Source organism: Nomascus leucogenys, chromosome 21 (genome assembly GCF_006542625.1).
Source record: "Nomascus leucogenys isolate Asia chromosome 21, Asia_NLE_v1, whole genome shotgun sequence".
Lineage (NCBI taxonomy): Eukaryota > Metazoa > Chordata > Mammalia > Primates > Hylobatidae > Nomascus > Nomascus leucogenys.
In genome coordinates this window covers 40309314-40336915 of record NC_044401.1, presented here as the reverse complement: position 1 = coordinate 40336915, position 27602 = coordinate 40309314, and the positions used below count along the sequence as shown (strand labels likewise).

The window sequence follows — 27602 nt, the reverse complement described above, 5'->3', positions numbered from 1 at the left end:
GTCAGTGATAGGTGAGTGCACTATCTGCAGCTATTCATAGTGTAATGACAATAATGACCACCATGTCAGTGATTTAAAATATTCTAAGTAAATTCTAAAATTGTGGCAAGTTCTTTGATGTTAATATTTGATATAAATGAAGGGTTTATCAATAATGGAATCTGTTTATAATTTTTATCATATGCTTTTTAACTTAATTTTTATCTTAAAATTTTTTTAAAAAACAACATTTAGACCTTGCTCTTTTTTTACTGCTGAAGATCAAACTTTGGTTTCTTCATCTAGGCAACAGGGGTGCATGTGTGAGGGGAGAAAATGCATTTTTTTCTCAACTCTCATAAGTTTGTAGTGGGGATACACTGCTTCAACAAAACACAGATTAACAAGAGGAAAAGCAAACAGGTTTATTAATGAGTGTAGTGTACGTCAAAATGAGAGAGGAGTAACTCAAAGCAGTGGTTTGCAAGTCTGGTTTACATATTATCTTCAACAAAGAACATCAATTTTAGAAAAGTGACAAGACAAAGTAGTTGTAGGCTTCAAAGACAGGAGAATAGGAAAGAGCCGTTTGCTCCTCCGGTGCCATCTCTGAGCTGATGAAGGTTGCAAGGGAGAAATTACAGCCTGTCTTCAGGTGGGAAGGTAGGAAGGAGGGTAGAAAGACCTTTTGTATTTGTAAATTTCTGTGCCGTCTTCAGCAAACACAAAGGAAAAGCAGCGAGTTCCCCTGCATCTTGTGTTCCCCAGCTTAACAATCCTTCATACATTAGGGCATGGTTTCCTTCATAAGGTTTTCAGGTTAAACAATAGAACAAAGACAGGCGTGAGCAAGGATATTCTATTTAACTTATATCTACCTTGAACTAGAGGTTAGGGGGTGGCTCCTGGGTCCTGTGAAAAACTGTGTTAATTGTGTTAATATTCAGAATTGGAAGGGATTGGACATAGAATATTTGAAGTGGAAAATGATGAATAGAAGATATAACTTGAACAAACTCAGACAGAGTTCAAAGTTCAGTAAACAGAAAATAAAGTGATTCTTCTGCTCAAAATATACTGTGTGGTGTCCCCAGTGTGCACACTTGGCATGTTGTCATGAGCAGTGTTTGATGCCGATGAGAGAATATAACCTTCCCCTTCCTGCATGTGTACAGCCTTCGTTTATTCCCTCATGAACAAATTTGTCATGGCTGCCTACTAGGTTGAAGTAACTGTACTAAGTTCTGAGGATACAACTGTTAATAAAAGTGACAGGGCCATGCCTTTATGGAGATTGAAATCTAGAGGTATAAGTAGATATTAAATTAATCCTGTATCATCATAAGCAGAAGTAGTTGGGCTAAAGGGAGAGAGAGGTGGGAGGTATGGAGAGTGGGCCAGATGTGAAGGCTCAGCATATGCAGGGATGAAAGAGACAGCCCGAGAATTCTGGGGTATAGTTGAGTGCTTGAGTATAAGAGGGGACTGGCGAAGTGGCCAGAGACCAATGAGGATGTCACATATAGACTGAGTTCAGAAGTTTGAATTACTCCCTGAGCCCTCCAGAGAGCCAGTCAAGGGTGAATTGGAGTTTTTATTAGTCTACTGTATATATTTAAAGAAGATGGTAAACTGTTATATTAATATAAAATTGGGGTTTTGCCAGGCAAATGCAACATTAAAACATTGGAACAAGATAACTGAAGATATAGACAAGCAACTTATGGACCACGACATCTAAGCAGGGTAGAGAAAGTAAAGAAGATACAAAGCGTTGATAGACATGGAGGAAGAGGTTCAGTCTGTGAACTGAGTAAGTGAGGAAGACACAACCAAGGCTATGGCAGGATCAGACATTTGAACCTCAGATTTCAAAGGCCAGAGAGGACAGTGGCCAAAGAGAGATGGAGACAATAATATCACTGGAGGAGGTTATAAGAATTAAGTGAGGTCAGCCATGGAAAATGTTAGGTGACATTTATTGAGGATTTACTATGTGCCTTGTGCAAATCTCAAAATGAATCATTTAGTTCTTACAACAGCGCTGTGAGGTAGGGCCTATTAATTATCATCTTAAGGAAGAAGAAATTCTAAATATTTCATTTGAAAACTGGATGACATGGGACTCAATGAAGCTGAATTTTGTTTTGGTTTGCTGTATTTTATTTGCGTGAGAGAAAATAAGTATCCCATTCAAGTAATATTTATTGAGTAATTACTCTGTGTCAGACACGGAGTAATTGCTTGGAATGGTTGGAGGTGTGGTCTTCATTTTCCTTCAGAGGGCAAACCCTCAGGAAAGAGCCAGATTTTCATTAAGACATGGAGAAGACATATCTGAGAAAGACAGATGAGAAGGACACTTCACAAATCAGGAAACAGGTAGTTTAGAAAGCACAGTGAAAAATCCTTATGGAGATGGCCACAAAAATTTTGTGAGGGATTATATTAGAGGAGATAAAACTCATTTCAGAGGAAATGAAATACAAAAGAATGAGACGACAGGAGAAGATGGAAACTTGGGCAATGAACAAAAACAACGGGCTGGGAACTTTACAGCTGGCCACAAATTTGCCAAGAGAATTAATCCCTGGAGCCTCCCCGTCTGCTATAGGAATGTTAGATGGGAGAGATGGGCACTCAGAAGACAGGCACAGGCTACACTGGTTAAAACTTGGAAGGAGTTCTGGTTTAGGGTGAGCAGGATGCTTTGACGTCTGAAAGACCCCAGCTGAAGTTTGGTTTCATTGCCCACACTCCAGAGAGAGGCTCTAGCTCCAAGGTGGTCAGTACCCAAATTCCTTGGCATCGGTTCAAGTCCTAGTCTTTTTGGCCTAGTTACCTTTTGAGCTGAAATCTGCACTTCATTAAATCAACTATTGTCCAATTGTGTTAAACATCTTTTGGTTTGTATGTCTTTGCTTAGTTCTTTAGTTGGAAAATGTCTTGCTCTCTCAGCTGTGCTAAAGGAAGATTAGCATAGGGGTTTGTGTTTATCGGTCAGCCAGACGAGAAAGCCAGTGTCCACTAGAGGATGAAGGTAAGCAAGGGTAGAATATGGGAAGTCGAGAGAGGCTGAACTATTGTTTGATTTGGTTAATTAAGAGAAGGATGCCATCATATTGCAAGTTTCATTTTGGTTTTCTGTAGAGGCTTTCGGAACAGAACAGCAAGTACACTTGAATGGTAACCTTGCTTCTTACTATTTCCCTGCAAGTGTAACCTCCCAGGATTTTTTATTTCTTTCATTTTACAATGAATGCTGTGAAAATTTTTATTTTCTTAAAAGGGTATCTATCTCTCCTGCTTCTCTAAGGTGCCCTGCCCAGAAATTGCTTGCAGCCTCATCCCTAAGAGAATCGCAAATATTCACCTCACCCAAACTGTAAAGATGAGCCTGCATTATAATTGTAGATAAAAAGAAAAGTGTGACCTGGGGTTGTCTATAGATTAAAAACAAAGACTCAGTCTGTACCAACAAAATACTGGCTTATTGTGTTCATTTTGCGGTCTTAGACCTCAAAGGTGATTTAAATAAGAGCTTGCCTTTAGAATACACCTTAAATATTAAAGATTAAGAAAGCATCATATGGAATTAAATTGCCAAGAAGTGCTTATGTGATTCTTAGTAAGAATTTCAAGTGTTGCCTGTGCAAAGATATTACTTGAAAAATTGTGAATGGAGAGATCATTTTAGAAAAATTGACCAACTTTTCCTATTTTCTGCTCTCAAAATCGAAAGAGGTAAAAGATTTAGCTTTCTGCAGGAAAGTTTATATTTCATAGAAGTGTGCCTTGAATAAACTTGTGAGTTACTAAAATGCATATTTTAATGTAATTGAATAACACTGTCACTAAGTTCTAGATGCATGTATCTCCATGTGCATAACATGGTCCAGTGGAACTGATTAGTTAGTGAGTATGTATAAAAAATAAATACAGGGTTCCAAAAGATGAGTAAGTGATTTTATCCTAAAAATTCTTCTGTTGAAAGTAAGACAGTACACTATGTGACATTTTCATAGAAAGCTCCATAGTGAAAGTTTCTTGAATTATGGAACTATGGAATGCCTGTAATTATAGACCTTTACTTTCTGAAAGAGTCTGAAATGAATAGGTTGACCTTCAGCTATTTGCATTGAGTGGAAGTGTTTCAAAAATTGAAAACAAACTTTTCAAGTCTCCTTAAAGGGAAAGAAACATTTACTCATATAGACATTAAATGTTTCCTGGTTCAAGTCATAGTTTTTACTATTGGCCAACTTTAACGATTAATACAGCAGATGCATAATAAAATTTTAAGTGCTAATTCAAAACGCTTGTTCTAGAATTGGAGCCAGAAATCTTCTAATAAGAAGTAGTAGGTGATTTCAAAAACTAAGCATGTTGAGAAAATACATTTCCTTCCATGAAGAACAAAGGTGCTTTTGAGATGAGAATGGCCAGTCAGGAAGCTATATTTATAGAGTCCTTACATAATTCAAACAAGGTGATGAGATACGCAGGCTTGAACTGAGCATGATAAAATTCCAGTTGGTAATAAAAGTTTTAATTTATATTCTTAATTTTTTTCTCCTCCTAAATTCTATGTTCATTGTGGAAGGCTTGGGAATCCCTAAATTGTCTGAATTATATTCTTAAAAGCTAGAAAATCATGAGAAGTTCCTACCCTTGAGGCTTAATGTGCATCAAGAATTGCAAAGTGTGAGTAACGAATGAAATGTGGTTATAAAATTTTGTCAGTTTTCAGTTCCTGTTTGATATTTTAAAAGTAAATTTAGCCATATAGGAAATCTTTCCACTAGGTATGAAAGCAGGTATGTTTATGAGGAAAAAATAACATAGATTCTTTTATTTAAATTTGGAAATTTTAGAGTGTAGTACTTTTTTTCTTAAAGCATACTTAATATTTCTCTTTTGAAGCACTTTTAAGATTATTCATCAAATGTAAGATCACACAAACAGAGTGTTGCATGCTAACTGTGGGTTTTAAGTATTAAAATAAATTTACTTTGTTTTGTTTATCATTCAGCTGAACAGATGGTAATGATTTTGACACAATTCAGTTTTCATTTTCTTTTTTTCTTCCTTGAGAAAAAAAAAAAAAACACAAAAACACAGAGCTTCTTTTCCACTTTGTCACAGCTGGTTACCAATCAATCTCAATTCACGGTACAGTGATGATAGCACATGTTGTCCAGGGGCCAAATCTGATTGGGTTGCATTTTTCAGCAGTGTTTCATATCAGAAAAAATAAGGTATCTCTATGGTGGGGACTGTCAGCACACGATTGTACAACTCTCATTAATCAAACTTGGCAACAATGACTGCATTTATTTAAGTCAAAGACTAGCAGATTTCAAAACGAAAATCATCAAATTTCTATTTGAATATCCTCATCAGTAACGGTTTTTCATCTGTTTCTTTTTTTCTTGGTTTTAATTACAGCCAATGATACCGTCTACATTGACACTGATCATTACATATGATCAACCTCCCGTGTTGATCGTATATAATAGAATATTATACCATGTTACAAAGTAGCTGTTTCATACCAAAATAAACTCCACTTATTAAAAATTTATTCTAGACTGCTTAAAGAAGGCTAAATGCAATTAAAAGCAAAATATAAATACCTTTGATTGTTTAATAGGGGAATAATGTTAAAGGATATATACATCAGGAAAAACATGTATGAACCTCCTGGGGTTACAGTTGGTGTTAGAGGAATATTGAGAAAAAAATATTGATAAAGTTAGTTTCTGGAGGTTTTGAAACTGAACACAAAGTCACCAATACATAAATACCTGCTTGCCCAATGCAAATGCACACAGAGCAATAAACACATACATCCAATAGAAAATGCATGCTGCTGTTTGTTAGAAAAATAAACGTACTTATAAAGAGTTGCAGTCGCTTTATAACTTGAGAGAGCAATGTCAGTATTTTCTGTAAAATTGTATTTGGAAACAGGCATTTTCTCTAAGTTCTTTACTGCTGTGCAATTATATGTAAAGCCCTGTTGTACACTATAAAGATGTCTTTAAATGTAAGGAAATATTATTTGTAACTTATCGTTTCACTCTGTCAATATTTGCTTTGAAGGGAGAAATGCATATTTTCCCAATTTTCCAACGTAATGGTTACAATGAGATTAATATTAAACATGGACCAATGTATCTAGAAAGAAATCTAAGAAATAAAGCCACATTTATTAGACCTGGGAAAATACTTGAAACCTATTAGTTTTAGGGAGCAAATTATTGTCTTAGGGAAACCATGACCCATGAGGGAAAGCAGAGACTGGTAGTAGATAGTCACAAGAGTTTTTCCCCAACTGTAACTGCCTCCATATGTGGCTTTGGGAAAGAAACTTCATCATGTTTTGCTTCAGATTGCCTACATGTGGAATTAGTCATGAGCCAACCATTTACATTCTAGATTTTGAAATTAGTTAGATATAATTTCTTTAAAAATAGTCTTAAGAAATATAACTTAAGCTTTTGCAGATAGGAATTAATCCGATCACAATTACAGGCCTATCCTTTCTCTGACCTGAGACGCTTCTTAATGTAAATATTCATAAAGGTATCATAATTTGATGGAGTCTTCCGGGATTTTTGTAGGTGCTGTCAGACTAGCGACTGGCATAGTGGGTCGGTGATGTTGGGAGGAACACTGATGTCTGCATGGTGTACAGTTGTATTAGCTTTGTTGAGTCAGCAGAGTGAGGAAGCAGAAAGAGCTTGTACTTTGGAGTAAGACAGATCTTGATTTGAAAATTCAAATTTGTATGTTAAAAATGTCCACGTTTTAAATTATGTCAATTGTTTAAATAATTTTAAAATATTACTAGGCCAACACACACACACACACAACTACAAATTTATATAATCTAAGGTAAACTTCAATACGCAGACCATGAGACCTGAATTCTAATAACAACAGCCATTAAAAGCTTAACTGTGATGTTAACCATTTATTCTTTGAACCCATCAGGAAAAAATTCTGAGAAGCAGCTACTCTTTTGGTAGTATGTCCCCTGCTTACTTTAATTTCCTTGTATGGATTCATACATCAGGATTTTTCAAAATTGAATGCCTATATTGTCCCTTGGTAAAAAGCTGGGTAAAAATCTTTGTAATATAGTTGATGAAGATTGCACCAGGAAACTTAGATTCCAATACAGTCTAAACCTTTGCTACTGATGAATTCCAGGGCACTGGATAACAAAGAACTATTTTTCTAATATTAAAATTAGGATATTAGACTAGGCTCAATAATTTTGAAATTCTTTACTATGTCTCAGAATGTATGATCTGTTAGTGTCTTGAAATAACCAATTTTCATGTATTTTCTTATTATTGCATAGTAAAAGAGTATTTTTATCTATTATCCTAGAGGTACTTTATTTAGGCTCCATATGTTCTCCTTTAATATTAATAATATTGGATTAGCTGAATATTTTCATGTTCACTCATTCATATCTTCATGGTTTTCTAGACTTTAACGAAGTTCTTTGAAATTATTATTTTTACACATGCTATAATTCCTTTCTTAAACGAGGAATAAAATTGAAAATAATATTCCAATTTGTGCTATGCCAGATTTTATAAATGTCTAAGAACAACTATACGGTTTGCTTTCAGGTTGAATTTTGTATATGCACATTTTCTAATTTTTAAAATGGTGGAAATAATAGCTTCCCACCTTACCTACCAGAATTGTTATAAGGATAAATGAAAGAGTATATTTGAGAATACTATGCAAATATATTTTTATTGTCATATTTTATTTTCATAAGACATGTGACTTGAAAGCGCCCTGCCAAAACAATGAGCTTATATATTTGAAAGCATGGAACAAAACATCAAGCTTACATTGTTTTCTCTCAGTCTTCACATTTGTTTTATACATTCTGCTAAAATTACTTCATTTATTTTGGTGGAGAGAGAGAAATTATTTATTTATTCATGTTACTAATTTACAGAGGGTAATTTATTAATGATAATATGTAAACCATATGTGTAGATTGCCACTCAAATTGCCAGGTTATCTCCATATAGCTAGTAGCATTAATGTATTAAATATTCCAAGTTCTTACCTTTTCAGTATCATATCAGTATGAATTTAACTTACATTTCAGAGCTAATTGCTGGTATATAAACACAGCATTATTATGCTTCTTGATACAATATCTTGTTATATTTCAAATTTGTTAATCTCTCAGTACTGCATATAATCGTTGCACTGGTAACCATGCTATAAAGAAGTAGAGAAGAATTTCAAGCATTTGCTGATGCATCATCATTTTTTCAATAAGCATTCATTGAACACCTCCAATATCTCAGGCACTGCTTGGTTAGACTTGGGCTATACAGTTTAAAGCAAGAGAGAACCAGTCCTCATTCCCATGGAACATACATGCTCTTGGAAATAAAGAAGACAAGAAATAAGGAAAGAAAAGATGTGGTAGAGATATGTGCTTTGAAGAAAATAAAACGTATTAAAAAGTGACAAAAGAAATATGAAAGCAAAGAATAAAAAGAAAGTAATTCTTTAAAAGTAACTGGATTGGTGGATAGCAACTAGAATTCTTAGGCAGGAAAGACATGTGTGAGGGAATGATATTTGCGTCATCCTGAAAGTCAGAAAGGGTCAGCCATGGAAAACACAGTGGAAGAACATTCCAAGAATTTGCAAAAGTATTACAGACACAGAACTGCAAATTCCAAGAATTTGCAAAAGTATTACAGACACAGACACTTCTTACATTGAACAAGCAGAAGAGAAGCCATGTGACTGGAATAGCATGAACATGAAGTTTGAGAGGTAGGCAAGGACCAAATTATCTAAAGCTTTAAACACCATAAATAAATAGGTTTTATTATGAGGGACCGAATGAGAAGCCATTGGATAGTTTCGAAGAGTTCAGTGACATAATCACATTTATGTTTGTCAATCAGTAAATCTGTCCTGAAGTTCTTAATTCCCTTTGAAGCCCTGACGTAAAATAACTGCTGTTACAGTCGTCCCTTCTGATTTGCAGTTTTGTACTTTCTCTTTGTGGCTTCAGTTACCCTTAGTCAACTGTGGTTCAAAAATATTAAATGAAAATGTCCAGAAATAAACAATTCATCAGATGTAAACTGCACAGCATTCTGAGTAACATGATGAAAGCTTGCACTGTCCAGCTTCATTCTACCAAGACAGGAAGCATCCCTTTGTCCAGCATGTCCATGCTATGCACACTACCTGCCAGGTAGTCACTTAGTAGAACCTCTCGGTTATCAGACTGACTGTCCCGTGTAGTGTATTTGTAGTTCAGTACCATCTGTGGTTTCAGGCATCTACTAAGAGTCTTGGAACATTTTCCCTCCGAATAAAGGGGGATTATTGTACAGTATATGGTTGCTGTTATTAGGAATAGTTGACCTGAAGATGAGATAATTCATAAGAAACCCAAAATTGAAAAAGCTCTCTTGTAGGAGAGAGAGTATACTTTTCTGTTTGGCACAAGGAGTAGTATTATTAGTAGTAACTTTGGGAAGAAAGGTTATCATATGTTATCATATATAGAAGACCTTCTAATAGAGATGTTCAAAGATAGACCACTTGTCATAGGAGCAAGCGGGAGGACTGATTGGTTGCATGCTACAGATAGGATTCAAGTGTTGATGGACGGTTGAAGAAGGTGAACTTTTAAAGATTTCATTTAGCCTAACGAGTCAATCACTTTATATATATTCAAAGTATTCTCATATAAATACATCATATAAACTGCTGATAATACTTGCAGTCTTTCCTCAGGCAAAGATTCAGCGAGAAATGAGAATTTAAAAGATGGTGAGCATTTCAATAACTAAGTTCTCGAAGTCTGTTTGTTTTTAAATTACAGTATCCCAATATGATGGGTCACAGCAAGACATGTATTGTAGCATTTACTTCTAGTTGGAGAAAGACAAGGCATGGCCCCGGGAGATGTCTGTTAGCTGGAGAGAGCCTCGGAGGTAGCTCTGATCTACCCTAATGTGCACTCAGACATCATTTCACTAGGCTCTGAGTCCTATCAAGTTGTGTATCCCCAAATTTTGATGCAATGTGTAGATGTGTCATCAGCATTTCTTGAATAAAATAATGAAATGTTTACTATAATCTTTTCAAACTTCAGTGATCATCAAGGAGAAATTAAAAGATGACAATGATAATGAGCATCTACTAATTCCTATGAACTATGCTGGGCACTGTTATAGGCAAGACCATTAAAAATTATTACCCAAAACTTCTTTTTACTCCAAAGCATACCTGTCTCCCTGGGAATGGATTTAGTTACTTTCCGTACTTACATGTTTTCTAACAAACCTGGCCCATGTGACCAGACTATTGGCCTTGGCCATAGTTTTACAATCTATATCTGAAAACCTGTTCTATAGGTAGAAAAAAAATAGATTTGCTGTTTGGTTTTAATGGCACAGTCTCTTTGAAAGGTAGTCTCTTTTATTAGTTGTTAAGATTAATTCATTTTATTCTTTCCAAGTAATATTTAATTTTAACTTTTCACAAGGAAGGTAATATGCAGTCATAGAATGCGCAATTACTTTTATCCCTGATCAATGTACAATTAATTAAAAAACAAACAAAATCTCATTCCTATTCTTGTTTCCACCGTCCTTTAAAATAATAAAAAAAACTCAGGAAGTCAGATTTCAGACTTAGTTTGGGTTCAAATGTTATGTATTTTATAATTTTTAAATAAACACTTATTTTTTTTTAATTTCAACCTTTATTTTAGATTTGGAGGTACATGTACAGGTTTGTGACATGGGTATATTGTGTGACAGTGAGGTTTGGGGTACAAATTGTGTCATCACCCAGAAAGTGAGCATATTACCCAACAGATAGTTTTTCAGCCCTTGAACCCCTCCTTCTCTCTTTCCTCTAGTGTCTGTTGTTTCCATCTGTATATCCATGTGTACCCAATTTTCAGCTTCCACTTATAAGTGAGAACATGATTCCCTTCTTTTTTATGGCTGTGTAGTATTCCACAGTATATATGCATCACATTTTCTTTATTCAATCCACTGTTGATGGGCACCCAGGTTGATTCCATGTCTTTGCTATTATGAGTAGTGCTGCAATAAACATATAAGTGCTTGTGGGTTATTTTGATAAAACGATTTATTTTTTTTTTGTATATACACGGTAATTGGATTGCTGAGTCAAATGGTAATTCTGTTTTAAGTTCTTTGAGAAATCTCCAAACTGCTTTCCCCAATGTCTGAACTAATTTACGTTCTCACCAGCAGTGTGTAAGCATTCTCTTTTTTCCACAGCATCATCAGCATGTGTTATTTTTTGACTTTTTAATAGTAGCCATTCTGATTGGTGTGAAATGGTATCTCATTGTGGTTTTGATTTGCAGTTCTCTGATGATTTGAATAAACAGGTTTTTTTTTTAACTAAAGCAGGAGATCACTTTTACATTTTATTTAGCTTCCATTTTGTTTTCTGTGTAATGAATGTCTCTAATGTGAAGTAAAATTTTGTCATATGCTATAACTAAATATTTGCTGAATATGAAATTATTTTTCTGTCCAAATTATGTAGTTATGTGTCTTACTGTTTTAAGTTAGCATTTAAAAATTAAACTATTTTCTTGCAGAGAAGAAGTATACATAGAATGAGAAAAGTGACACATTCAGAGTCAGAGTTTTAATTCTGGTTTTTCTGTTTATTAATAACATGACTTTGAGCAGGTCATTTTACTTGCCTAAGTGTCAGTTTTCTCATCTATGAAATAACAATTTCTAATTCAGAATAAGGTTTTGCGGATACTATGAACAATGTGTGCAGTTATTTTTTTAACTGAGGTAACATACAATTTTTTTCTCAATGACAAATCGAAATAATGTATGATATAGATATCTTTTATTAACTTGGAATCATGGCTTCACATATATATTGATCCAGAAAAGACTTTTTAGACCATTAACTTTATCTCTTCTTTTAGCTCTTGAAAAAACTCAGCTATAGGGCCATGTGGAGACTTCTGAAAGTCAAACAACAAGAATAAATAGCTAAACAGTAGTCAAGAATTCAATTGTTTTAGATGAATTGGAAATGGCTGCAAAATACAGCATTTAAATGTTTCTGTCTTACAATTAAGCATGTCATGCAGTTCGTAGGCTAACTGTAGAAAAGATTATTTTTATTAGACATTAAATATATCACCAGTAACTTTTCTGAAGTCATTATCAAAATAATTGTTTTTCTCACATTTTTACTGGCAAAGTGAAACAGAAAGTGTTTATCTGTATGCATTTTAGCTTAGTACTTGCTCTAAACTATAAATACACAGGTAAAGTAATTTGAAGTCTTGAAGCCATTCACAGTTGGCCTTTATATCAGCAGGAAACAAGATATGTATCATGTATTCACCACTAGTGTTTCTTGAGCTACTTGTAGGTGGAATAATAATAGCTAACATGTATTGTGCTTTTTGTGTGCCTGTTTTAAGTACTTTATATGTCCTTTAAAGCTCACACTCACTCCATTGAACTAGATGTTGTCTTTAGCACTTATTTTGCTAATGAGGAAATAGAGACCCAGAAAATTTAAGTATATTGCCAACCCTTATGAGCATATTAAGAGGCGAAGTCCATGGATACAACTCTGGCCATTGTGCTCCTGAACCTGTGCTCTTAACCACTTGATCACCCTACTGGATGTTAAAAACTCTACGTTTGGGAGTGTGGATATTGCAGTGAGTGCAGCAGACAAGATCTCTGCCTTCATCAAGATAGATAACAATACAAAATGTAACTAAGTGCAGAATTATTGCTGTAGCAATAAGTTTTCAAAAAGGGAGTAATTCGATTTTTATAGTATGGTAATGGATGGCTTCACAATGAAAGCAGTGGATAAGACAGTAGTGGATAAGTTTTTTCCCTAACCACTTATGACATATTTAATAAGCAGAATTTTAAGGCAAAACTTGCAGACAGAAAAGTAACCATGATAATTAAAGGATGCAGGAGTAAGGGTAGTTAAGTTTAGTTGGCATGATAGATATATAGACAATGCTTTTTGTCATGTAAACGTCTTGTAAATTAGGACTATATTAGTTCATGCCTTAGCCTCTAATAAAGTTAAGCTGGGTTATTCTTCTAGCTAAAGCTAGAAGTAGAAGACATCTGGTTATGGTAGTTTTAAATGCAAGCCTAAAATGTTTGTGTTTGTCTTGAAAACAATAGGAAGTCACAGCTAGTTTTGAGCAGACACAACCAATTAAAACGATATTTTGGAAACATGGATCTAACTGTGGTATGTATGAGGAAGAGAAGCAAGGTGGCCCCTCAGAAACTATTGCAAAATGTGTGTTTGAAATAAAAACCACTGGTAAATATCAGGAGGAAAGATCACATGTGAAAAAAATGATAGCTAGATTATTTAGTTTGTGTAACTGTAATTCTTAGAATTAAATAGGAATATCTTCTCATGCAGGTACTCCCACATTTTTGGTGTTACAGTGTTTGCTGACCCACTTTGTTAGTCTGCTTCATTAATGAAATGGAGGTAAAACCATAAATGCACGTGAGCGAGCTGACGATGTGCATTTCCAAAAATCACTCCAAGGCATGCTGATGTTTCAGGAGTTAATGTTCCTTATTTAAAAATTCATTACATACCGTGAATTCTTTTAACTAACGCCCATTTTGTCAATTTGCCAACAAATAAGAGAAAAATTTTGTTCTTTAATATATTTCGGCTCTCTAATATCCAAGGTGCCTAAAAATAAATCAGATTATTGAACGCAATGTGACTAACAAACTAATGAAATAGAACTCACCAAGAAACTGAGACGTATACTATTTCCTTTAGTAGTCAAGAGCTACCAAATAAAGGTCAAAGTGCTAATTATGCCTTTGATAGTTGTGAAGTGGAAAGAATTGTATACATATGTGAAGTATAGGTAACTGACAAGCAGCTAAAGATCAGATATGAAATTGATTTTATTGGCAATATCTTTAAGTAATTGCACTTTATGGCTGATGTGTGTGTGTATTTGTGTTTAGGTAAAATACAGTATAAAAAGAAAAATGAAGATGAATACTTAATGTTATTATCCATATAGCTACTACTATTTAATAAAACCAGTTCATATTCTACACAGGTATGACATCAAAGATGATTACACACTAAGAATTAAAAAGACCATGAGTACAGATGAAGGCACCTATATGTGTATTGCTGAGAATCGGGTTGGAAAAATGGAAGCCTCTGCTACCCTCACCGTCCGAGGTAAGAGATTTAAGACGTCAAAGATAATTGAATCGGGAGACTAATATTTGGTTACATTGGTAAGTGAACTTAACAATCAAAATAATGAATTATGCTGTTTTGTTGTACTAAAATGCCTAGATTTTGTGTCCTCTCTATCATTAATTGAAATAAAATTACTTTCAGTATTTAGTTCCAAATGATGATAATTTAAAAGGATTAATTCTTAGTAAATTGCTTATATGGTTTAATGTTAATAGTTTATATGGCTTAAAAGTAAATCTTAAAAATAGAAAGGATCTATACTACTCTTTTCATTTCCATTACTTTCAACTACTTACTGCTTTTAAATGTCATCAGTTTCAAAGGTACTCTCATGTTTTCTGTTTACTAGTTTGTCACTTTATACTAGCAGCATACTGTTTTGAAGTCCTTTTTAATGTCAGCATTCAAAACAGCAATCTGAAAAAACTAGCAATGCTTCCAAAGGTGAAAATGAACACAGAGGAGCTCTCCAGCCTTGAAATAATCTGATTTAGAGACTGATTTGTGAAGTTCATTGGCCTTAAATAATTGAAATAGTCAGTGCTGCTCTTGTAATAACTTTCACTTTCTGGGTGTCATGCACTTCCTCAGTCGTGGAATAATGTTCATTTATAGACTCACTGGGATTGCTTATAAGTGAAAGGAAGCATTACTTTACAGTGCACTAGAATAAAGGAACTGTCTTTTCAGTGGAACTTGTTGATCATGTGAGGTAAATTATATAGTTCAAGGTACCAAGTAGTACCAAGTAGACACTTACACTTATTCTTGAAATAGACATTACCCATGGCATCATTTACACTCATAGAAAAATCAAACGAAGATAGGCAAGCCCATCCTTTCTCCCACTACTAACTGTGCCTCCTTCTCTCATCCTTCGTGATAAAGAGATTGGCTGCATGTTTTCATCCAAGTCTCAGTTACATCTTACCCCAGTTAGTCATACCTCTGACTAAATACCTTGTGCAGCTTTGCTCCCAAAAGGTTTCAGAAGGTTAGAAAAAAGGTTTGGAGAAGTTTGAAGTTGCAGGAAAGGTGTCAGGGATTCTCAGGTTAGTCCTTCATGTGGTAAGAAAAAGGATTTTTACCAGATTCATGATTTGGGCTTCAAATCATACAAAACTCAATTACCTCCAGGTTATTATTAGGAGACAGGCACTTTGGATACCTGGAAAAATGTTGGTGCTTTTCATACTACTCAGTTGCTCCATTCTTATTTCACCTAATCCATTTTTTCTTCTGTAGACATTCTAGTGTGAATTTAGACACAAAACATATTTAGACGCAATTGACAGCTAGTTGCATAAAAACATTTTCACTCTTCGTTAGTTAGCGGGTCATAAAGGACTATGATCATATATGAATTGAATATATATAAAATATGGATTATGTAGGATGAAAATCTGATAACCTTTGTAAGCCAATGAACACACTTTATTTAACCCACACGCTACGTGGATGACTTCACACGTTTGTCGTATGTTTGCTAGGCAGCTTATTGCAAAAACAATTCACTAGACCAAATTATCCCCAAAGTTTTCTTTTTCTTTTTTTTCTAAAGTAAACGGAAAAAAATAATAAACAACCAACCAATAAATGTTCCATTCGAAAAGTATTTGCTGACTAAACAAATGGTGAGAAAACGTGAGGAGTTGTTTGTAGAAGCAGCAGGATTTCTTTTATACTTGAATGCTTGGATGAGTGAGACTTGAAGTGGTCTGTTTGCTTTAAGACCTTTCCCAGCTAATTGTTTTCATAATTTGCTGAAAGTTTCAGGCTTAACATTTCATTTAACAAAGTGTGCTCCTCATGCGGGGATGTTTGAAGCTAACTTACAAAACTAATAGAAAGCATTGTTTGTTTTCAATAGGGTTTTTTTTTAAATCAGCAAACCTTAAATGGCCTCTCCCCTAATCTGTATCCTGTAGATGGATTAGAGTGGTTATTCTTTGTGGTATGTATTTATCACCTCTCTAAGACTGAAACCTCAAAAACTGGGTTAAAAAAAAATCTCCTTAATACAATATAATGTAGAGTAAAATACTGTTCAAAAACATTTATTTTTTACCATTAGGAAAAGCATTTGGGTTTTCTCACGCTAAAAGATTAACAGGAAAAAAAAAAGACAACACTGTTATCTACGACTTATTTTTTTTTCTTTGCTAATTTTTCTATGCACGTAAATGAAATGTGCAGCCTTTCTTTGGATTGTTTTATTAGAACAGGGTCAACTGACCCAAGAGGCCATGTCCATTTTCATCCATTTAATGCAGAGACACAGTTGAGTTTAATTTGCTGATTTTGAAAACATCCACCTGCTGTTTTTTTTTTTTTTCAAGATGAAATGTTGCTAATGTAACAAGGACAAAAAAAATGTATTGTGATGTTTCTGCTAAAATTTTATCATAACATTCACATTAGCCAGTTGGGGAAAAGGTAAGGGAGTTTATTTTCAAAATTTGAAACAGATCTACTCAGTTGTCTCCCATTTCAAAAATACGCTTTTTAAAAAAAAATACAAAAATTGAGGTTGAACATCAAGAAGCTCCTTTTGCTGACTTGGCAAATGTAAAATTAGGAAGAAATAAAGCCAGTCAACAACAAACCTCCTAGCATTTTCATTCTAATCAAATAATTTATTATTAATAAAAATTTTTAAATGGCTTAAAAATGACAACACAAACTGCATATTTGTAAGCACATTTTACCCATTTTTAAAATTTTTAATTTGCTTTGCATAAAGATCTCATTGGAAAAATCATATTGTTTCTAGAGCATTAACGCCTTAATTTTTTGGAATTATTCTATACTAAAATAAAACAGAAATACATTTTATTTGTTTAAAACATGATTTCTCACCACAGTTTCTTTTTTTTTCTTTTGTCAATATCCTACACTCAAAATGCCTTTTTATTTCTGAAGGAAACATTATGTTTTAAATTCAGCTTGAGATGGCAAGCTGAAAAGTAGCAAATTCAAAGATGAAAAACAAAGTTCTTTTTCTACTGGACTTTGCCAATGCAAAATTAAGACAAACTTCATCTGTTAGAATAAGCCACAACTTCCCATTGTTAGTCTGTTATCTCTTTTTGATAGTTAGTCTTGTATTCTACTCCCCACTCCCCTGCAAAAAGAAAGTAATTATGGTACATTGGGTAACTTACTCCTCTTTTCCTCTGGCTATAGCAAGCACACCCTATATGTTAGGACACATTAGGGTTCCGCTAAACCAGGCTTTTCGTACCACTGCTACAATTGCCTTATTGCCTAATGTCTGAAGCTTCCCTGTTTTAATTTTGAATAATATTATAAGACCGTGGCTCTCATGGAGACAACTACGTTCTTATTTTTATGGATTGCACAAAGCTAGTATTATAATGTATCTGTTAAGTGAATATGTATAAATATGTTTTCAATGGCTCTTCCTATCTTGCCATGCCCAAAGAGCCATCATCAACACAAAACTATTGGTATGTTCCAGAGTCACATTACGTATGCACTAGAGCTGTATCCACTGAGATATGGGCGAAACACTGTTGAAAAAATTCTATTTCTAATGTTGGATTTCATGAAATTTCATATACTACTAAGCATATTGTTTCTTCATTTGGATAATGGGATCACATGTTTTACAATATTTGTCTATTGCTTTTGTATAAAATGGTTTACCATCTAAACCGATAGAGTGTTATTCTTTTTAAACAAAGGATTGTGAAGCCCATGTGTATCTCCTACAATTTATTTGCATTAATAACAGGGGCAGCCTATTACCACTGATTTTAGTGATTGAAAGTTATGGTATAATAAAAAAATGATAATTTATTGAAGCAGCAGTTTGAAAGCCATTCTCAGTGTGAACAAGAATCAACTTGTCAGTCATTGTCTCCTGCCCTCTGCCAAAAGAAGAAGAAGGCTTAACCGTAGTGAGGGAGCTACTGAGTTGAAATCTCTAAGGATGTCCCAACCTATTTGTTATATTTTCATCCATCCTGTCCATGGATGAAAAGTGATGTGATCTTAACTTATTACTGACTGAAAAGCAGCGTCAGGGGCTTTTCTGCAGTCCTTGTAATGGTTCTGACTAACCATGCTTAAAATCCAATCGCTATTTAAATCAGACAGCGAGGCCTTCTTTTATTGACATGACATTTGCTAGTCTGTGACTTGAATAGTTATATTCATCAGGTTTTTAACTTTGGGGTAACACAAGGCTGTTTAACTCAAGATCTTTGAAATAATAACTGTAGAAAGTGATGATGATAAGACTTTACCTAAAATATCTCTCAAATTGCTTACAGTCAGTCCTCAAAGTAATTATTTTCCTAGAATTATATTTATAACTCTCAACTTTATCAGACTCAGACATCTTGGTCATACTTGAATTGTGAGACTAGAAGTCACTCTATTGTCCATACTTAAATGTAACATTACACATCATGCATTCTGATAATTTTTCTTTCTTTTTTTAATTTCTTTTTTATGTTCTCACCACACCATTGTAATGTCTACAGCTCGCCCTGTTGGTAAGTAGCCATCCTTCTATCCACTAAGCATGGCTTTGCACAGTGCTTCATAACTCATGCATAGTAAGATTTGACAGAATGAAATATATTTATTTTACCCATGTTAAAATAATACTTGAGACTGTCTGCTGTAAAAGTTGCTCCTGTTTTTTTTAATCACTTTGATAAACAATTTTGTAGTGACTTTTGCTACATAGCAATAAGTAGGTAACAATTTTTATGTAAGCAAATAAGTGAATGATTGATGTTTATGAACTGCCAGCTTTTCTTATAGGAGAGAAATATGGTGTATTAGGATACAATAAGAAAGCATTGCTCTCCTTTTTTGTATGTATAAAATAATCAATTATTAGTTACGTTTGATGTTAAGATAAAAAGTTATGAACTAAATTAAAAAATTCTACGACTTTATACACTTCTTTTAAGTTACTCCGAGTCCCAGTATTTTAGGGATATTTTTAGCTGCTGCATATTTATTGCCTGCATGCCTATTTAAACAAAATTAAGTAAAATTCTTTAAGTAGATGCTTACCCTAAGTGGGGGAAGGAGAGTGGAGCTGTGTTCTTTGGCATGAAAACTTAGTGTTTGTGGTTTGATATATCTTATTTTTCATGTGGCTTTGTGAAATCGAAGTAAGTTAACAGCTTGCTTTTGCAGATATTTAAGTGGTAATTATTTGTAAACATTTGGAAGATAAAATTTTTCAATTCATTGACTTAGTAAGCTTTCTGCATCTCTTTTAAGCTTAAGTTTAATTCACCAATAACTATGTTTAAATAAATTTTGGTAATTGTGTTACATGTAAATGAATAGATGGATGCATAAATGGATGGATGAAAGAGTGAACAAATTTAGTACACTGCTTCTTTAATATACCAAAAGGTACTTTAATAACAACTTATTCAATTTTGAGGGCTTTATAAATTGTCCATCTAGCTTCAAAAGCTTTCTTCGTGTACCGGCTGGACATTATTGACACCTGATATCTATGTTGGTTCAAACTCACACATTCTTCCCCCCTCGGTTGAAACAGTCATGGACTTTGTTGCTAGACAGTATGTTTTCACATTGTCAGCAAACACGGTAAATATACTTTGGTTTCCCAATCTGACTTTCTGATCTGGTGTTTCTGAGCAATACTCCCTTTTGATTAGTAATTTAATATCCCTTATCCTCAGTGACCCCCTCTATAAAATGGAGAGAATAGTACTGACTTATCAAAGCTGTTGCAGGAGGGGACTGAGTTTAGGATTGATTTTATGCGTGAAAGGCATTCTGTATGCCAATGTTGGTAGCTATTGTATGCCTAGTTTCTGAGGCATTACTTCACATTTTAGTATTTTTGAAATAAAGCTATGGCTCACAATTAATTGAAACATAAACTGCAGGGTGTTTTTTGAAACTGATGATCGATTGTGGTTTGTACAATTGGTGTTTGAAAATTGAAGAATATATTGTAATAATTTTTAAGTCTTATTTTCTTGTATTTGTAAGGATTCGTATTAATGATAATTTTATGTGTCTTTTGAATGACACACAAAATTAAGAAAAGAATGAGAAAGAATAAGATGACGCAGCAGTAGACAAAGAAAGAGCTGATGGGAGAATACAGGACCACTCTGTCAGATTTCTTTTTCTCAACATCTGTGAGCTAGTTTTCAGGTTCAGAAATTCACTCATTTATGTGTCAAATAAGAAAGCATGTTATTACATATAATAAAATAAAATAAGTAGAAAGATTTATATATAAATTATATATAACAATGTTATAGATTATATATATAATAAAATATATGAAATGGAAAGATTGAGAACAATCTGACACTTTTTCAGATGACTGTGGAATACAAAAACTTTGCAACCTTATTTAGAAGTTTTTTAAAGATATTAAGCATTACAGTATTTATAGGAGATGTGAAAATAGATGAATGATTGAAAACATTTCTCAAAAGAAAGGATGACAGTAGTTATTAAAAAATACAGGTTGGTTTTGCATTGGCAGCAGTTGTACTTATAAGCTAATGACTTTTCAAATGAAAAGGCAAAATCACATTTAAGTTACAGATCTTTGTACACAGAAACCTCATGCCAATATACCATGACCACTTGATTTATATTATAGAATAGTATGTTAATAATTTCCAATATATTTAAAATCTTTAAACGTAGGAAAAAGTACATTGATTTCAAAATGTGATATACACAGAGTATTGAGATGTATCTGTCATCTGCAAGATGTTTCAAAAGTTATTTTCATTTTTTGTTCCTGTTTGAAATGATTTCTTAAATTCCCATTGGACTGGAACTAAAGAAAAGCTTCTTGACACATTGTACTTTATTCTGGGGAAGTCTGTCATTTCATAAATATATCTCAAATGACTTATGACAATGTTCAGAAATATAAAGAACTATACTTTAAACTTGACAACTACTATTAATTTTAAAAACTGAATGTTGGATATGTTTTAATTGGATTTCCAAAGAAGAGACTTAATAAGGCAATTAGCCTCATTTTTTTTTTGTATCTACTTCTTACATCAATTTTAATTCAAGAACATAGATATCTGAACATTTATTGTATGGTCAAAAAGTATAAGCCAAGTAAAATAATGATTACATATTAAAATCATAGAAAAGCTACATTATTATTTATATTTATTAATGCACTAAAAAGCACGTTTTTCAACTTTGGAGCTCTTAGCAATAGCATAAAGGACATTCTGCAAGGTAGAGGCCACAGAAAGGGGAGAAAAAACAGCTTGTAGTTCCAATATAAATTAGGTGAAGAAATATGTACCCAGTATATAACATTTAGAGAAAATTCAGATCATAGTTTCTGCCTAGAGCTTTTGAATGAAAATTAGAAATCATTGCCGATTCTGGAATACTTAGAGATTCAGAAACCCTCACTACATTACTCACTGGATGAAACTTTTGATGGTCTGTGTAGAAAGCCCCCTTTAGAAATCATTACAAACCCCCAAACTGAGAATTTTGTCTAAATGGATGACTCTTACACGATGTATTTGCGTTAAAGAATTTGCAACTCTATGCAGTCACAGTTGGAATAAACACCTCTGGCCTGTATTTAGAGTTTTCCTCTAGGTGAACTTAGAGGATGCCCCAGTGTGGGAGGTATTACTGAAAGCAGACATTCACGTACTTGCCAATAGAGGAAAGTGTTTTACAGATTTCACTTGCTCATCTGCAATGTCACCAATGGGTCAAAAAGAGCTCTTTAATCTAATGTTCATATTTGCTGGTTGCCACAAAATCTAGGCAACTATCACTTTAATAATTAAAAATCCACAAGCCCTTCCTGTGGTTTTGACGTTTTACTATTCCAAAGGCATTCTTTATATGAAAAGAAAAGTACATCGTAGGATGCAGTTAACTATGAATGCTGCAATATTCATTTGTTTATTTGGAAAACTCTTCTGATGAGGAAACTGACAGAAGAAAATGGTCTAAATAGGGATAAATATCTTGCTTCCTATACCCATCTGTCTTATTTTTCTATTGGAAGCTTCTCCCGAGCTTAAAAATAAAAAAGAACATCTATTTTGGAGATGGGCACCACATTTTTTCCCAGCAGCAACTCAAAACATGAGTAATTTGGAAAGGAACTGTCGAATCTACCAGCTGCCTTGCTTACGGAGCCGTCCTGCTCTGTTTGGTGACTTGTATACCATATGCTAGATGCTGATTGCCTGGAGTGTAAAACTGAAAGCTGAGTACTTCACGTGAAACTTGTTTAAAATATCAAAAACAAACTGACAATTCACAACTTGATGGAAACTTCTAAGTATTTTCTAACTTAGTGACCCAAAAGTATGCTTCCTTTTGATGGAAGAATGTAACTGGCCACACAAGAATTTAGAAGTAATAAGAAGTACACGTTTTTTGGCAAAATTCACCATTTAAAAATTATTTTTTTAAAAGAAGCAGCCACTACTCTAAACAGAAATCTATAGGGACATTTTTTTTAATGTTTCAACTGCTTAACCACAGTAATCAAATATACTATTTTAGAGAGTTCCGTTTTATGACTTGAAGCAAAGTTTTGTTAAAGCATGTTCGAAAGCAGTTTATTCTGAGGCCAAGAAGTCCAAAAAAAAAAAAAAAACAACAAAGGTTTGTGATTGAAAAATTCATTCAGCATGAATTATAAATCTAACATTACTTAAAGAATAATGTAACAGATATTTTGATACCCCCATCTCCCATCCCAACTTGAAATTTGGAAACTATAATGTGCTGTACATAATTGGATATTGGAAAATCACAGTTTTTTAAAATAAGAAAACTTAAAGGTATTATGTATGAACCTTTTCATGTTGGATGCACTTTTTGCAAAAGATGTTCTAAGTATACCTTGAAAGGAGACCTAGAATTTTGTTTCTTGCATCCCTTTTCTTTGGACAAGCTGTTACCCCATGACCTGAGGTAATCATCTCCCTCCTGACAGCGCTTAATGTGTCCTGCACCTGGCACTAATTAGCTACTTTATGCAGAGTCCCATTTATTTATTATTAAGCATCAGGTTTTCCGTTGCTCCATATGTTTTGATTAAATGGTAAGTTTTAAAAAGGGATTCTGTTTTATCTTCTGTATTCCAACCGAGTTTCCATAATGTGAAACGTTTAAAATATCTTAAGCTAATGTTCATTTCCAAAGTGAAACACAAGCGCGGGTTACTTCTCAGGCTGAGCTGGTTCTAGCCTTCTGTACTTGACAGTGTCTGTCCATTGAACAGGAGGAGAGGCCGGGTCTTAAATTACTCTCACACTTCTTTCTGTTTGTTTGTTTTTTTCCTCTCAGAACTTGGTAAAAATGTTCTATTGTCTTGGTGTTGCATGGTATTATAGTGTAGTCTGAAACTTACAAAAAATATATTTTTTTCTGGGCTGGGATGTTCTTTTACATATGAATATGCACGTAGTCCCTTCTTTCAAGTAACTTTGCTCAGTTATATCTTGGTAATGACCATCCTGTATGTAATATTTCTAGGACGCAACAAGCCACTTGAATCTGCCAGATCTATGCTTTAACTTGCTTTAGTTCAATAACCTTTTCTTCTGTTCTATCTTTGAATATTATTTTCTGTTTTACCTTCTCATTTCTTCAAATACGTTAGTTATATTGGCTTTTCTTAGTCTCAATTTCACATTTATCAACTTCTCTATAATAATTTCAATCATTTTTATTTCATATTGTATGATTTCTCAATGACAATATACTGCATCTCTAACTTTTAAAATTGCAATCATTATGTATTTATTTCTAAAATATATTCTAATTTTTTGTTTTTTGTTATTGTTAAGCTCTAATATAAAATTCTTTATCTTTACTTGTCTTTTAGCCTTTGTAGCCCTTTTTTAGTTTTTAAAAGAGAGATTTCATTGTATATAATTTCATTTAAACTATGCCTAAGTATTTATTTTAAATTATTTCTGTGTTTCTTTGAGTAATTCTTGGAAGACACAGTTTCTTTATCTCTCTTTAATTAATTATGTTCCTTTTCTGTCATGAATTAAATAAGTAATTAGTTAATATACAAGTTTTTGTTAAATTTTGTTTTGCATAGATTCTGTTTTGGTTCCTGATTATTCATTTTCTGGTTAGCTCTGAAGACTAGAGTTTGCATATTTGGAGAAGAGAAAATGTGAGGTAGCAGGGTAATTCAATAACCCCTATTTAGAATGCTGTTTTCAATATCTTACTAAAAACATACTATTTTCTTCTCAGTATTGTACTAGGCCTGGTGAAAGAGAATCACCCTTTTTAAGTTATGAGCTGTGTGCATTTTCCTATAAAACTCTCTCCGCATCTTCCTTTATACTCTCTGCTTCATAATAAGGATGGTTTTCAAGTGTGTCGGTTTTCTATTGTTGCATAGAAATGACCACACGTTGAGCAGTTTAAAACAATGTCATTCTCTAGGTCCAAAACGCAGGCAGTTTCAACAGGGTTTTCTCCTAAGGGTTTCACAGACCAAAATCAAGATATTGGCCAGGTTGCACTCTCCTCCGGAGACTCTCCAGAATAATCCACTTCAAAGTTCCTTGTGGTGTTTTTCGGAATCTGGTTCCTTGTGGTTGTAGGACTGAAGTTCCCATTTCCTTGGCTGTTAGACAGGGTGACTCACTGTGTTAAGTGGCTGCTCTTCAGCCTTCGCACATCGCTGCCCCCACAGCCTTCATAGCCAGCGGGGGCACCCTGAATTCCTCATGTGCTTTGCTTTGTAGCTCTCTGAGGCGTCTTTCTGATTTAAAGATCCAGAGTATTAAGTAAGGCCCAGCTGATGAATCAACCCATTCTAAGGTCAACTGATTAGTAACCTTAAGTATATCTCAAAATATTTTTTGTAACCTCATATAATAATGAAAGTATTTCCAGGAAGGGCATGCCTGAGGTTATGGGGCCTCAGAATTCTGCCAACTACAGTAGGCTTTTTTTTTTTCCTTTCTGTCAATACTTCTTTCTCTGCTTTCTGAATTTTAGCTTATTTTCTACAGTTATGTCTCATATTTCCCATGTCTCACTCTTGACTTTAAGTATCATTTTTCCCATAAAAGGATCATGGGATGGGCTCTTACAATGATGTTAGATAATTTTTGCGCAACTGGTATGGATAAAGGATTAAGGCTAGTTATGTTGGTGTCCATTGTGCCTCCTCAGTTTTCTTCAGACTTTGCTGTATTTGGAAGGGGTACTTCATAATTTGTGGTTTTGGGGCCATAGTAGTTTTTTCTTATTATTCATTTCTTTTGTTGTACTCAATATAGGAAAGTGAAGCAATATAAGCCTTTACTCAATTATCTTAACCTAAGCAGCAAAAAGTTTGAATAGTCATTATTTTTGGAGTCTATTCAAATAAGAATAAAATAAATATTAAGTATTTTTAATTAGTACTTAAAGTACTATAAATATTAAATATCAGAATAATGTAAATACTTAGGCCCAAAACAGTATGAGGAGATTAGTATTAAGAAGTTTCACTGGCTGTGTCCAGAAAAAATCACATTAATGTTTGAATTATGTATTCAAAGAAAGTCAGAATTTTCATAAGTTGCTGCACTTTGTAGACAGAGATGTCATGATACATATACTGCAAAATATATCCTATGATATGTGTTAAACCTAAATATGCATGATATTTGAATTGCTACACTACTTACTTAAACATTAAATGTCACTCAAGGGAATAGTACATAATTAGATTTATTAAAAATATATAAACTAGCAAACTATATTACATTTTGATTTCAAATATATCTGAATGCCTTTTAAAATCTCACTTATGGCAACTATTGCTTTCCAGATTTACTGAAGATATTATTTTCATCTCCCCTACAAAACTATTAGCTCTTTGTCAGTAAATACATCGTTATATTTATCTTTCTGCCTCCTCTAGGTCTAGCATAACACTTACATGTGGTGGGGGCACACAAATGTTGGTGCAGTTAATTGATACACACATATGCATACATAGGTAATACTTGCCTAGAAAATGTTTATGCAAGCAGCTTTAAATAGTGCTATAAAAAGATTAAGCAACATTAATGGTAACAGGCCAATCACATATTCCCCATTCTGCTGGTAGGAGATAAAATACAACAGAAAGAAGGCACTAATGAGCTAGGATGGTGACTTACTAAGCGTGTAATTAATGTTATTAAGAAACATTGCAGTTGCATATTAAAATTCCGTTAACTAAGCAACCCTTCAGCATCAGTACATTTGTTCCTTGGTTTCAAGTTTTTCTTTTTCTTTTTTTTTTCTGATTGGCATCTTCATGCAATCTTTCTCTAAAAAATGAGATAATGGGATGTGATCAGCCCTCGTGGTTTAGCTGGAGTGCTGACATGACACTTCTGGCAAGTTGACAGGTTAAGTGAGTGAAGATGGATATCTTGTTTTAAGCTATAGTTTCCCTCTCTTTACTCGCACACTTACAACTCCTTCTACCCCAGATATGAGAAGTCAAGTTTTCCCAATTTAGGAATTTAGGATCTTGAAAGAAGTTTTCACCACTTTAAGCTAGTCTTCTTCTGCTGGTCAAAAATGAGATCATTTCTTTACAAACAAAGAGTTAATTTCTCTAATAATGAATTAGCTTTAAGTTAATAGCACTTTTCATTTCATATTAAGAGTCCCTTAAAGAAAACAAAATTTTATTGTTTTATTTTTAGTATTTTAATTATAAAGGCAGGTAGAAAAGCAAAGCTACATACCCACTGGTAAAGTACAGAATAATACGGGACAATGGAATTTTAAAGTTCAGAACTTGTTTAATATTTTGACAGATTTTGCTAGGGATCTCTCGATTTATACCTATGTATAATTTAAAAGTTCTATGGAAGTTGCATGGCGAATCTCATAATGATTTCCATAGTTACGTGATTTCCTGTACTTACCTATAATTAAGGAAATCTATTTTAGTAATCTGAAATATAATAAAGTTTAAAATTACCTGCAAATGTACCCACCTTATTTACAGTGTGAGTAAACTATTACTATTGATTGCAATGTAGAAATATTTAATATGATTATAGAATTAGAGTGGACTTGCTAAGCCCAGTAAGGCCATTTAGATGAAAAAATACATGGTTCCACCCCCACAATCCCTCAGTTTAATTTCTGCCTGGCAAACTTGAACTATGAGCCAGTTCCTAGTCGAACTATATTACCTGCCCGAGGCCTTCAAATACCTAAGCTGACTCAAGGAACACACCCATCTAGACTGCCACAGGCAACAAAGAAGCAGGTAG

General features: G+C 33.8%; 1 protein-coding gene across 7 annotated transcripts in view; it reads left to right on the top strand.

The window, feature by feature from the left end:
• The window catches only part of ROBO2 (roundabout guidance receptor 2), a 1388177-nt gene that overhangs the window by 1242451 nt on the left and 118124 nt on the right, over window positions 1–27602 (top strand). For 5 of the 7 annotated variants that reach the window (XM_030802114.1, XM_030802113.1, XM_030802110.1 and 2 more), the window contains exons 6-7: window positions 14153–14280; window positions 18816–18827. In XM_030802114.1, the coding sequence (XP_030657974.1) occupies window positions 14153–14280; window positions 18816–18827 (140 nt within the window). The remainder of the gene's footprint in view (window positions 1–14152; window positions 14281–18815; window positions 18828–27602) is intronic. The other 2 variants (XM_030802115.1, XM_030802117.1) reach the window with 1 other exon arrangement.